A 14,348-nucleotide genomic window follows, 5' to 3' on the forward strand; every position below is an offset into this window, starting at 1 on the left:
CATAAAAAATAATACAAAATGCCATTTAGTTGGAAGATGGCTCCCTCTTGTGGCGGAACTATGTACAACACGTAGGTCCGGTTGGGCCCGTGTGATCTTCCGCCATTGCGTGACGCAAAATCCGGTTGTGCAGCAGCCATTTTGTCTGTTCACGCAAGTCTACCCCTGACGGTCACGAACAGCAGTTCCACCTTAGAAAACAATTCAACAAATCGAGATTACACCCCAAGAAACGGGTTATGTGACCCCCGAGCACCACGGAAAATTTACAGCCACATTTTTACAACTCCCAAGAGGGGTCGTTGTCCGACACAAGCCCCGTTATTCATCCGTTCAGAGGCGGTGTGTCCCACTCCGACTCGGAGCCATGTCGAATGAGGAGAGCTACTTGGCCATCATTCGCTATCTGACGGACGAGCGGGAGCCGTACGCGCCGGGGACCCACGGAAACACCAAGCGGAAGATCCGCAAGGCGGCCGCCTGCTACGTGGTGCGGGACGGCACGCTGTTCTACCAGCGGCGCTCCAGAGGCCAGCAGCAGGACTTCACGGAGCTGGAGGTGGTGCTGCAAGACCCCAGGAGGAAGGAGCTCATCGACCAGGCGCACATCATCACCGCGGGGCCGGGGGGGGGAGAGCATCTCAACCAGCAGCTCACCTGGGAGAACATCTCCCAGAAGTACTGGTGGAGAGGTACCGTGTAGTAGTACTAGTGGCGGTGTATGATGAGAGCCTGTAAATTATGTTTTAAAGATGTTTTGAATCGCTAAAGTAGGAACTTTTCTCGACCTGCGTGCGCCAGAGCTCTGCTAAACCTACCAGACCAATGGATAAACAAGGCTAACGCTTGGTGTCCGTCGCCCTCTACTGACCAAATAAGATATCCTTTTTTCTCTCAAAAGTACTGGTGGAGCGGTAACGTGTAACAGTACTAGTGGTAACTATATGATGAGAGCGTGTAAATTATATTTTAAAGATGGTTAACTTGCTTAATAGGAACTTTACTCGACCTGTGTACGTTAGAGCTTGAATTAACCTACCAGAATAATGAAAGTGTTGCCATATTTTGTGAGAGAAACAAGCAACCAGGTCTAGGAAAACAAGCCCAAAAGAATCAACTATAGGCCACATGAGCATGCGCTGTGAGCTTGTGTTTTCAAACATTTTCAAATTTGGATTTTTATTAAAACATTATAACAACACAAATGCTCCCCTGGGCATAGCCCTGGTCCAGAGCGTTCTCTGGACCAGCTGGGCACAACACATTTTCGTGAAAGATATTCGAGAACCACTGATGTATTTTTTGAAGCAAGCCTAAATAAGCAAGTACACTTTAGAAACAAGCCCAAAAAAACACAACATGCAACTACCAATGTTTACAAGCCAACGTTACAGAAAAACAAGGCCAAAAGTCGCTTATAATAAGCGGACATGGCAACACTGCTAATGGCTGAACACTGACGCTTACTGTCTGTCGCCCCCTACTGACAAAATAAGATATCCCTTTTTGTCGAGTCACAACAGCTGTGCTACTACTGTGCTCTATATTTTTCTTAAATCAGCATCATTCTATCTACATGTATGACAACTAATATTCCTGTGTCTGTTGAATTCCATCACAATCATTATCCTCTTGCAATAGGACCAGCTGGATAATGAAAACTGCGCTAGTACCTTAGTTAAAGAAAGAAGGGTTATTATTCTACCAAATACTGATTCCTGACCCCTTCCTAACTTAAATACATTAGTATTATATTTTTCATTGGACTGAACTCTTGAACTTTTCCAGTGCTGTGGTCTGAATGAAGAGCCAGTTGGCTCGACACGTTATGTCCAATGGTGTAAAAAAATTAAAGAACCAGATAAAAATGTAAGCTTTGGAGCATGACCCAGTGTTCAGACTTTATTCTTTTTGGATGCTGACCTCGGCCCAGCACTTGGTTTTTAGTGAGTGGATGTGCACGTTTTATTGTTTGTTCCAGAGCTGTATCCATCAGAATATGTTTGCATCATTATTATTTATTCTACACCCCAGGTATCCTGAAGAATGTGAAGGACCATATCAGAGAGTGTGTTCAGTGTAGGCGAGCTGCGGATGAAGGCTCGATGGGCCGGCCGGGCAGGCGAAGGAAGGTGGCGGTACACGTGAACGATGAAGATGATGATGAGGATGAAGACGGAGATGACGAGTTGGACTTTATCGGCCCATCCTGTCAGGCTACATCCAAGATCAGCAAGACCTCCGAGCTGGTCTTTGTAGGTGTCATTTTGGTCTCAGAACCTAGTCTCAGTCGAGGTTGTGGCTAGGCCTGTCACGATCTTGAAATTGTACTTGACATTGACAATTAATTGTCATACAAATAATTGCGATTAACTATTTAATCGTGTTTTTCCATTGAACATTTCTGTTTGGCCTTTACGCTTTGTGAACACAAATTGTATAGGGCAGATATGACAAATAAGTTATACAAAGAAATGACTGACAATGACCGATTCAAATGGGTGTCATAACGATACCAGTAATCACAGCTGTGAGCTTTTAGATCGGCTATTACCACTATTTTTGAAAATGTTTGAGAATGTAACATGGAAATGAGGATGCAAAATAATCACAATTATCTAAAATGATTGTGATTAGGCAATTATGTAATTATTGTGACTGGCCTAGTTGTGGCTTCTGAATCGGTGCTTGATTTCTACAAACTGCAGATCTTGAGTGCTGCAATCTGAGTTGCTAAGCGTCCTACTAGATCCTTAGCCTGATGTTAACCACACCTAACCCATACTTAAACCTAACCATCTTGAATCTAATGCATAAAAAGTGTAAAATACAGTAAGCAACAACATTAACACAAGAAAACAACATTAAAAAAAGCCAATATACGAAGGCAGTAGGTAAAAACAAGGGACAAGTGTTTTTAAAAGTGTCAAGGGAAGACATCTCCGTTTGGCACTGTGCTCTACTCTGTGCAATGCATAATGGGTATGGTACTGGCGGTTCACAAACCACTACCTCTTGTATGTTTAGCATTCCTGAAGGTATTTGTCAGATATTATGTAAGCAGCATTTAGTGCTCTAAGTCAAAAACATCATGTGGTTTGTTGATTGGACAGGTGGACAGTAAGGGTGAGGTGAGACAGTTCTTGAACAAACACAGCCAGACGATGTTGGACAAACTGAACCAGCAGCGTCAGAACAATCTGTTCTGTGACATCACCTTGCTGATCGAAGGAGAAGAGTTCCGTGCACACAAGGCCGTGCTGGCAGCCTGCAGTGACTACTTCAACCAGCTCTTCGTCGAGAAGGGAGCCGTGTCCACACACGAGGCCGTGGTTGACCTCTCTGGTGAGTTCACGTCACTTCACGTTCACGTCACACAATTATTATTATTTAAAAATAGAACGCCTTGCTCGATGGTTGAATTTACCCCTCGTCTCTCTCCTCCCAGGTTTTACTAAGGCCAGCTTCCTCCCTCTGCTTGACTTTGCTTATACATCCACCCTCACCTTCAACTTCTGTATAATGGCCGAACTCGCCACCCTGGCCAAACATCTGCTGATGGCGGAGGTGCTACAGATCTGCGAATCGGTGCACAAACAGGTGGAGGAGCAGAAGCTCATGGTCTATCAAAGAGGGGACACCCACACAGTGGTGTCCAGCCAACCCGCTCCCCAGGAGGGCTTCACAGAGGACTCGGGTGCCTATATGGTGACCATACAGAGTGACGGCCAGGCAGTGGTCACTCACACAGGCGTGGCTGTCAACGACGAGTCCCTTGGTGTCGTGTCACACCCCACGGGGACGTATGTGGGACAGCCCGTGGTGGAGGTGTCACAGGCTGCAGAGGGTGAATCGGGGCAGGCGCAGGCGGTGACTCTGGTCACTGCCAGTGGACAAGCAGGGCCAGGAGAATCCATAACTCTCATCTCCCGCAGTGGAGAAGGACAAGAAGAGGAGACCATGACGGTGGTCACCCATAGTGGACAGGCGGGGGAGAGTGAGTCCCTGGCTGTGGTGTCAGCGTGCTTGGCCATGGAGCAGTCGCAGAACATGGAGAGCCCCCTGGAAGCGGGAGGCTTCACCCCGAAAGTGGGCGCAGACAAAGCGACTCTGTCCGGTGTGGTTCGGATGGCTTCGCCACCAACGCAAGAGGGAACCTCGCCGCAGACACAAGCCCAAGCCACCCCTGAGAAACGTAAACGGGGGCGGCCCAGGGGGAAGAGAGAGGTAATGGTGGATTTAATTGAGCCCGTAGAAGAGGAGGACATGTCGCCTGAAGGACCCCCTGCCGAGGAGAGCATTGGGGAGCAGCAGGAAAGCGACGAACCCAACAAGAGACGTCTGCGGCAACGCTCCATCGGCCTGGGGGGCTACGCACGACTCCACATGGGTCTGGAGAACGAGGAGGGGGACAAGAAGGGTCCACCACAGCAGGGTGCCGCCACGCCCCCGAAGGTACGCCAACATGTTCAAACAATGCGAGGATTGCAGGTGAATGTGGCGGAGGCATTTTGTTTCACATAAATTGTGTGTGTGTGTTTGCAGGTGGGACCAAGGCAAAGGGGGCGGCCGCCAAAGAGGCCATTGGAGAGTGAAGCGGAGGAACTGGCCAGAAATGAGGCTGAGGAGGCAGGGGGGGCAGCAGTCCCTCGGGGAGAGCCTATCACAGAAGAGGCCGGGGCAAAGGAGCCAAAGGTTGAGTCAGAGACGTCGGCAGCGGCGCCGACGGGCAGTGCCGTCGGCGAGGAGCACGTGTGCTCTGACTGCGGCCTGTCCTTCCAGAGGCGATACGCCCTCATCATGCACACGTTGAAACACGAGAAGGCTCGCGGGTACAAGTGTAGTGTAAGTGTTATTGAGGAATATTATTACACTTACTATGTCAATTAATGCATTTACTTCTAACAAATTCACGCTCACTAATAACAATGCAGTTTGTCCACCATTCATTATTCTGACTTGAATTGCGTTTTTGAAAATCTATACCCTGCACCACTAGAGGGTGCTGCAACTTCTGAGTTGTGTGGTGGTTCGTCATGACAGTGTTCAGGCTGCTAAAGCGATTAGAGGCCGTGGTTTGCAGTGATTTTAGGACAGCTAGGGCCGTTGTTAGACATGACACAGCGCATATGCAGGACGTTGATTGAACTAAAATGGATTCCCCTGCCGTCCTTGGGAAAACTAAGTTGTGAATGGTCGGTTTGCACAGTTATACTCCTACCTGCTGTGTTTATTTTTAACAGGACCCAACCAATCAGAATCAAGCAATGGAAATATCTGTTTCATAATAGCATTTTAATACCATAATACGTTGTTGTTGTTGTTGTTGTTGTGGCATTCTTCTCTATTCCATTAGAGCCTCCACTTTAATAATTAATATTATGCTTAGTCCTTTTACATTTTATCTGAGGGTGTTTTGTAAAAGTAGTCCCAAAGTAATGTAACCTGGCACAGAATGTATATGATGCGTTAACATCATATTAATGGAACTTGAAACTTAAGCTTGAAAGTAACGTATTTGTTTACACTTTGAAAGGAACTTCCCCAACACTGCTCTTATATCACAGCTTTAAAAAAAAATTACATTTCATTGCTTGTTGTTTGTGCTCACATCCTGCAGCTGTGTAGCAAGGAGTTCCAGTATGCCGCATCGCTGCGTGCCCACCTGGCCCGACATAAGCAGCAGAGCAGCCAGCGTGCTCCCATCGTTAAGCCCACGTTGGAGCAGAGCTCTGTGGACAAAGCCGAGGGAGACACCTCCGACGACAAGGTGACGGCGGCGGCGAGCACCAAGCGGGCATTCGTGTGCGACATCTGCGGGAAGACTCTGCCCAAACTCTACTCCCTGCGCATCCATATGCTCAACCACACTGGCGTGCGGCCGCACTCTTGCAAGGTCTGTGGCAAGACGTTTGCCCACAAACACAGCCTGAAGATGCACCGGGCGCTGCACGACGTCTCCAAGCAGTTCAAGTGCGAGTACTGCCATAAATCCTTTGTCAGCAAGAGGAGCATGGAGGAACACACCAGTCTCCACACAGGTCTGCACCATTACTCACTGGGCATTACTCATTCTTCTTCTTCTTTCCAAATAGCTTAACTTACATTTTTACATCATGCGAGGGAGTTTGCCAAAATGAACTGATCTGCTAACAACGTGACGCTTGTACAGTAGATCAGTTCTTTTTGTCATGCGACACCATCGTACTACAGTTTAAAATGACGCCTTAGGTGGAACTCTAAACAAAAGGTATTCAACTCGTGGATTAAAGTTCTCAGTCACCACGACTGGTGTCAGTCATTTGGATTCCATAGATCAGCATGTCTTCTTTTGGCTATTTTTGTTTATTCATTATTTTATGTTTTAAAGAGTATTTGAATTGGGCAAACTAGCAATAGAATACATGTTCAGAAGCATCTTCCAATCAAACCTTAATGATAAGGGTTATTAAAAAAAGCAACGGTTAAAGCCTCAATCTGTTATTTCTTCAACTGTTTGGCTGTATGTAGAACATTAAGAACAATATTACTAAAACATCATAATTCTACATATTGTGCTAATAGATTTGTAAAACACAGCGCTAGTGTGGAGTGGCTCCTTTCACGTTGTTTCACAAATCATAGTAGTGTGATCTAATCCATGTTAACTGCAATGAAATACTTAATTTCTTCCAGGTGAGTCCAAATACCTATGCAACACATGTGGCGCGACCTTCCACCGAGGCTCTGCCCTGAGCAAACACTTGAAGAAACACCAGCCCAGACCTGAAGTCCGTCCGTATAACTGTAGTCAGTGAGTAACTGTTTCTTGCTCTGTTATTCAAGTCCATTATGGGACGGCTTACGTAATGTGATGAAGTTTGTCTCTGTGGCACATACATATGGTATATTCACCTAGCTCCATCTGCGTTTCAGCTGTGACAAGAGCTTCTACGAGGCCAAAGATCTTCAGCAGCATATGAATAAACACATGGGGCTGAAGCCGTTCCAGTGCCAGGTGTGTGGGAAAAGTTACAGCTGGAAGAAGGACTGGTACTCCCACGTCAAGTCCCACACAGTGGCGGAGCCTTATAAGTATGTACTCTGAAGGGGATATAAAAATACTGTCGTTATTCTGTGATTATAGTGTGATTATAGTGCTGTTCTGTGCCTGGCTTGTGTGCTACAGTAGATGATCATGTGCAGTTGGTGACACAATGACATGGCTATGCAGAAGTCTGAAGGACCATCCATGTCAATAGTTGATGCTAATTGATTATTCATCCTGCGTTTATGCAATCCTAGCAGAGGGGAATTCCCTCTCTTTTGCCCTTTTATGAGAATGAAATGAGATTTGTAATTCATTTTTCATTAAAAAACATTTTGTCTCCGACAAACATGTTTTCGACCCCGTCAGTCCGTCCGTGTGTGTCTGTGAGCATCTCACTTCCGGCACCATTGGACCGATCGCGTGAAACTTGGCACACACAGTCCCAGTAGGCCTATAACTCTTAAACTGTAGGTTGTACAATCTTTTTATTTTCCCTCTGGATCCTTGGGTCATGATGCAACTTGCCATATAGGCCTTGGCCATTTGTGCCAGACTAGATTTTCACATATTTTGCGTTTTCTTCAAAACACTTTTTTGCTCCTAATTTTCTTTCCAAAACTCACAGAAACTCACATTAACTCTGGAGACATGTGATCAAGGTGTATCAGTCAGAGTGTTCAGATTCCATTCCAATTGGCTATGACATTTGATGGTGTTGATGATGTTTGCGTGCCCTCGGTAGGCAACCTGGCCTGGTGGAGACTTGCACTCCGAGGAGCGCACTTTTCTAGTTGGTTGGTTGAGCTACTTAAATAACATTGTTTCCTGTCGGACCCCTTCCAGGTGTAACGTGTGTGGGAAGGAGTTCTTTGAGAAGGCCCTATTCAGGAGGCACGTGAAGAAGGCCACGCATGGGAAGAAAGGCAGAGTGAAGCAGAACCTAGAGAGGGAGTGTGAACACTGCGGCAGGAAGTTCACACAGCTCAGAGAATACAGGCGCCACATCAACAACCACCAGGGTGAGTCTCCCAGTATGAGACGAGATTAATTCTGCATCAGTCCTGTATTAATATGTGGCAAATCTATTGAAGGACCATTACGGTGGGCTGGCATGTTTTGACTAGGACTCGCCGTGTACTTGTCATTACTGCAGACCATTTGCCAATGCATGCTGTTGTTTTCTGTCTATTCGAAGAAGCCATTGGATTAATTAATAAAAACATGACTTATTAAGCGCACGGTAAGATTTGGCCAAAGTTGATTCTAGGGGGTTTCAACTAGTGGTCTGTGAAGCTATTGCATCATCATAACTTAATTATCAGTGGGTGGTCAACTGAGGAGGCTTGTGCTTCAATTCCAAAAGTACTTCAAGCTTAACTACTACTGAAGAGGATCAGCTCATTACATACCACAGACTCTGTACTCTATGAAATACATCCCCTTGTCTATGAAATACATCCCCCCAAAGATATGGATAAGTTGTCAGACAGAATTCTCATCTAAGATGTTTTTATGCTTTGCAGTTAGATATCTCTGAGAATGTTATTTTTTCTGTGTGCAAAAAAGGAAACACAAAATCTAAGAATAAAACCATAATGGTCAGTATATGTACGGTACATGTTTGAATCTGTGAATTGAATACACAATGTCACGTAATCCTTTTACATGAAAGTTTAGGTCAATATTAAATGCCAAATATCTCTTCTCAGGAGTCAAGCCCTTCGAGTGCCTGACGTGTGGCGTGGCCTGGGCGGACGCACGCTCCCTCAAGCGCCACGTGCGCACGCACACGGGCGAGCGGCCGTACGTGTGCCCCCTCTGCCAGGAGGCACACATTGACGCGCGCACGCTGCGCAAGCACATGGCCAAGTACCACGGAGAGAATCTGCCGATCAAGATCATGCTGGAGAAAGACACCCTGCAGTTCCACAACCAGGGCACCCAGGTGGAGCACGCCGTCAGCATCCTGGCGTCTGACCTGCCACCCGAGCTGCGACCCGCGCTGCCGCCACCCTCCGAGGAGATCGAGACGGTGCTGATCACGGAGGAGACGGTGGAGGCCGTGGAGGCTGTCCAGGCGGCGGAGGCCACGCTATCAGACCAGAGCATCATGCAGGTGGTGAACTACGTCCTGGCCCAGCAGGCCATGGTGCCTGCCGGAGACAAGACGGACGAGACGACCGAGGTCATTCAGACCATGGAGGTGGAGGTGGCTCACGTGGCGGAGGTGGAGTGAGTAGCTTGCCCCCCCACATATGCACACCCAGCCTGATGCATGTGCTTTTAATGCTTGTCTGTATAAAGTGGAACGGAAATGTAAAAAAGGAAGTCTATTTTTGTTGAAAGTGTACATAAGTGGACACGAATCAGCTGGGTGCCCAATCTCTGCTCTGTCAATGTGCTGACATGGGCACGCACCTGTGTACATTGGATGTAAATAGCTAGATATGATAATATCGACCACTGTTGAAGCTCAGGAGAAGTCATGGTTGAAGTAAAATATTGTAAAGTCATGAATTCCTTTCTTTGTTTACTTGAATTTCTCACTCATTGTCCCCTGTTGTTAACTTGTTCTATTAGTTTTGTTTTTGTGAAGCTGTATTTTAGTGCAGCTCTGATCCTCAACCCATCCTGGTTGCGGCTTCCTCATTTCTTTTTGTGTACTACATTAGAAGGATAACCAAATAAAAATACATGTGCTTCAATGCACCTTGCTCCCTTTAATGTCACTGTGTATTCTGTCATAAATAGTTAACCCCCTGCAAAGCATTGTGGTTGTTATGAACATACCAGTAACACATTAGCTATGTATGTTTTATATAAATTTGTGTTGAAGCTATAATACAAAATACTCAATGTAAGAGTAGCGAGGCGACCTCCAACCAGAGCTGGATCTCTGAACAGGCCCAGGGGGCCCTGTAGAAAATTGGGCCAAATGAGACCCTCAATTTCAGAAGTTGTACCTAAAAGATCCTACATACAGAGGTACATTTTATGAACAGGCAAAGTTATTGGAGCCCAAATCAATAAGGTGCCCCAGGGGGTTCATTAAAGTCAGGCCGAATGGCTTCTGTCTCCAGCAGACTCTTCTGTTCAGGAATCACAAGCCACGTCATCACGCTCATGTCACTATGACTCAGCCGTAACCGTATACTGTAAGGAGTTCCCAATGCAGCTACGCCCAAATATGGAGTGTGTCTAACCTCAATGTCTTGCCATACAGTATGGTCATATACTGATGACATCAGCAATCTCGATATATGGCCATAATGGGGACAAGGACTGATCTGACAGAGATCTCCATATATGGGCATATTGGTCAGTGGTGCGACAGGTGTTTGGGCCGCACGCGGCCCGAACCTCTAGTTAAAGAAAGTTAGCTTGTGTCATTATCTAAGTGTTCTATACTGGAAGAGTGAAGACCCACCTGTCACTTTTGCACAGTACAAGGTGAGAAGGTCCTTGATCTCAGTGAATGTGTGTTTTGTGTTTTTCCATTTGACTGTTTTAACATCCTTTTCCTCGCCAATATCTATTATAATGTTATATGCCTTTGGCTGATACAACCCAAAGTAATGCACCAATACTCAGTAATGGAAATATAAAAGCTGTCTAAACTTTCCATTTTCATTTTCCATTTTAAAATGTGGGTGGTGGGTTGGATTCTAATGAGCTGATCCTCTTCTGTAGTTTTGGAATTGAGGCACAAGCTTCCTCAAATGGCCACTGATAATGATAATGATATTTACTTCCACTGTCCTCATATCATACAAATTCCAACAGTCCCAACAGCAGTTTTCTCCAGCAAATACTGTACGTCATTAAAATGTCTTGTCCTTGGGGGCCCTCTGGTGGCTAAATGGTATCCCATTTGTTCAAATGTGAGAGGCAAATTCTGGCATCACTTCTGATGATGCTGCATGACTTTCACAGTTTATTTGCTTCAGTAATTTAACTTTTATGGAAAAATAAAGACTGTGTTGAGCAAAACACATCACTAAGAAACTGATATTACAGCAAATGTAATGCCACAGAGTTACTGTGTCTGTGTACCTGTGAGCTGCACAGGGCTACACCTGATGCAGTCAGCAGCGCGCTGCAGTCATTGTTATTCATTGGATTCATTTAATTTGTTGGAATTTGTTTTGAAATTCCTTTCCTTTTTTTTTATCACCCTTTTGGTCTGTTTGTTGTGTGTGAATAATGACATGTTTGTTTTGTAATGTTATTCTTCTTTTCTTAGTTTTTTTGTAAAGTTTTGTGAAGGAGGCCAATGCACACCTCAAGGGTTGGCGACAGGTGCGTAAGTCAAAAATATACAAATTATGGAGGAGATCTCTGATGATTAGATCAAAGAATGGGCACACCGCACCCCCGAACCCGCACACCGTCTGGATCTTGCAAAAAAATGTAGCTCTTTTTTTGTAACAATGATTTCTTGATTCGTTTTTTGTATTGATTTTGAAAATATTGTAGTGATGTTTTTCACTGAGTGCAGTGATGACCATGTGATATAGTATGATAGAGAAATGCTTTAATAATCAACTGAATCTCAAGAAACACTTGGATTTGACTCGCAGCACAACAGTGTAACTACTGTTTCTACTGTCTCCAGTTCCACAGCCCAGAGAAATGTCCCAGTTCACAACAAGGTGGTTTAGCTGCAAATGTTGCACAATGTGTTGCACTGAGGAAGACTTGATGTTCTTCGAACACTGTCCATTCAATTCTTACACATCTACTCAGGCTTATTCAAAGGTCAAGCCACAGTCCCACATAACTATGTACAATAACCACAACACGCTGGTTGAAAGTTACACAAAGACATACACATGAAAGTTATACAAAACATTAAGTGCAAGACACCAACCTGATGATTGGGGAAATAGTGCTTATTCTGTTGATAATTTCTGAATTCTTATTCAGGCAAAGGATGAGGCCGCACAACTCTTAGCCACGATGCAGAAAGTTTAATGAAATGAAACCAACGTTTCGACAGTCTTCCTCAGGGTTTAACAGGGAATGGTGCATACATCACTTATATAGGGACTGGGACAAAAGGTGTGCCCTCAATCTACCAATCAATATGGGTTTGGTGGAGAATTACCCAATACTGACCGACACACTAATGTAGTATGCCAGTGAACTGGTGCACATATCATTTCATTGTTCATATTTGTATTAAAAAGTGCAATGACAATATACAAAAAATATACATGTCACTAGGAAGCTCTGAGACATAAATATATAGTAACAGATTAGGAACACAACCAACAATAGGAAAAACATGAACAGAGAAATGCATTGAATCAAGAACTCTGATGCAGGAGGGGACAATTGCCAGGACTCAATTGTGAATGCTCTTGGCCAAGAGAATGCACAGGGAAAACAGCACCACCTGGTGTCGTCTGTCTGTTTGACACATTTGGGTCAAATGTTTTGGTTAATGTTTTAGTACAAGACAAGAACAAGGATCAATAATACTTTAAAAATATTGTCAACAGTTAAGGGCGGGACAAGCCTTTAGGAGAGAAGAAACAAAATGACAAAAGTATAATTATATCTTTCTGAAGAAATGTAAGAAAAAATATAGCTGCAAGCAGCGATAATACGGGGCCAGAGGGGGAGAGAGAGAGAGAGAGAGAGAGAGAGAGACACAGACAGACAGACAAGAGAGACATGGATACTGGAGAGAGAGAGAGATAGAGATAGAAACGGAATAGATTGGAGAGAGAGAGACATGGAAACGGAATAGATTGAAGAGAGAGAGAGAGAGCCATGGAAACGGAATAGATTGAAGAGAGACATGGAAACGGAATATATTGATGAGAGAGAGAGATGGAAACAGAATGGATTGATTGGACATCAACCTATTGCCATTAACAGGAATCGAACTTTCAACCTTCGGACTAATATGCTGCAACACTACCTATAGTGCAATAGCTTTGTCCAGGCTGATGTTGTCTGTTGAAGATCATAAACTCTTGCCTTCTGTCATGAACCAAGCCAACACTAAGATCACTCGTTCACAAACCATTTGCCAATAGAGAAATTGTATGTCTCCTCGCAACCGAAAACAGTGAAAGCAGCCGATCTACAAGCTCAGAAACACGTTGCTTTCTGAAAAGTTTTGAGATTGTAGATCGGCTATTTTCAGAATGAAGTATGTCATAGATTGAAAAAACGTACTCTCAAATAAGCATTTCAGGTTATCTTTACCATTTGCACATGTATTCATTGATACAGTCATGTTGTTTGCAATTCAACTTAAATGAAGTCTGCATCAAGTGAGGCTTGAACTGACGACCTTGAGATTGTAAGGCACTCATTTAAGGGAGACGCCATTGGACCAACAGACAAGGAACTGTGAAAAAGGAGATCACACAGATGATACAGTTTAACGCAAATAGCTGGAAAATCCTGGGTTTAAGTGTTTTTCAAACTGCTCAAAATTGCGGACAATCTAAGGGCCAATTGGAGTGAGATTGGTTTCAGTGATATTTGGAATGACTCTCTACATAACTGCAACGTTTTAAAGAAATGTGAGTCTTGCATGTATGTGTTAGGGGCAGATGAATAATTTTCATAAAACTGCAATAGTTAAAATCTATTTCCTCCTGGGATTTTTGAGTAATCTGCACGAAACATTTTACACATGAACTTAGGACCTTTGCTGACAAAACAAAAGCGGCGGATTTTCCATAAGTGAAAAAATGCAGAAGTTATGAGCCAATGGCTGTTTTTCATATAATTCAAAATGGTGGGCGATCTAAAGGTCAGAGGTCAAAAGTCAGACCACGAAAGTTGTCGGGCATGAAGAGACGCATGTGTGTATCGAAGTTTCATGGTTGTAGGTCAAACAGGGCATGAGTTGTACCTGTTCAAAGTTGGCACTTTCAATTGAGTGCTCTAGCGCCACCCTTTGACGAAAGAGTCTGAGAATTATTTCTTGATAGTTCTTCATGAGCATCTACCATATGGCCGAGTTTCGTAAAAAGCGTACGCATGGTAAAGCCAGAACTGCCAAAAACAAGTATTTTTCAAACTGCTCCAAATTGCGGACAATCTAAGGGCGGAGCTTACTGGTCAAAGCGATACGTGTGTTCCTCGTGAGTCAAGGCACAAGTGTAAGCAAGTTTCACGACTTTCGGCCAAACGAGGCATGACTTATGCCTGGTTAAAGTTTGCATTTTCAAAAAATTGCTATAGCGCCCCCCTTTGGCCAATTGGAGTAAGATTGGTTTCAGTTATATTTGGAATGACCCTCTACATTTCTGCAAAGTTTCAAAGAAATGTGATTCTGCATGTATGTTTTAGG

The 14,348-nt window shown here is 44.5% G+C and overlaps 1 protein-coding gene across 1 annotated transcript in view; it reads left to right on the forward strand.

Annotated features, from left to right (window-relative positions):
• Positions 1–10,073, forward strand: part of zbtb11 (zinc finger and BTB domain containing 11) — a 10,219-nt gene extending 146 nt beyond the window's left edge. The window contains exons 1-10 of the mRNA XM_084065881.1: positions 1–692; positions 2,035–2,255; positions 3,114–3,345; positions 3,449–4,455; positions 4,546–4,845; positions 5,621–6,041; positions 6,676–6,793; positions 6,916–7,074; positions 7,874–8,049; positions 8,740–10,073. The exon at positions 1–692 is cut by the window's left edge and continues 146 nt beyond it. Of these exons, the coding sequence (XP_083922007.1) occupies positions 368–692; positions 2,035–2,255; positions 3,114–3,345; positions 3,449–4,455; positions 4,546–4,845; positions 5,621–6,041; positions 6,676–6,793; positions 6,916–7,074; positions 7,874–8,049; positions 8,740–9,266 (3,486 nt within the window). The 5' untranslated portion in view covers positions 1–367 and the 3' untranslated portion in view covers positions 9,267–10,073. The remainder of the gene's footprint in view (positions 693–2,034; positions 2,256–3,113; positions 3,346–3,448; positions 4,456–4,545; positions 4,846–5,620; positions 6,042–6,675; positions 6,794–6,915; positions 7,075–7,873; positions 8,050–8,739) is intronic.
• The last annotated feature ends 4,275 nt before the right edge of the window (positions 10,074–14,348 follow it).

The sequence above is a fragment of the Gymnoscopelus microlampas genome (genome assembly GCF_963454915.1).
Source record: "Gymnoscopelus microlampas genome assembly, chromosome: 9".
NCBI classification, from domain to species: Eukaryota; Metazoa; Chordata; class Actinopteri; order Myctophiformes; family Myctophidae; genus Gymnoscopelus; species Gymnoscopelus microlampas.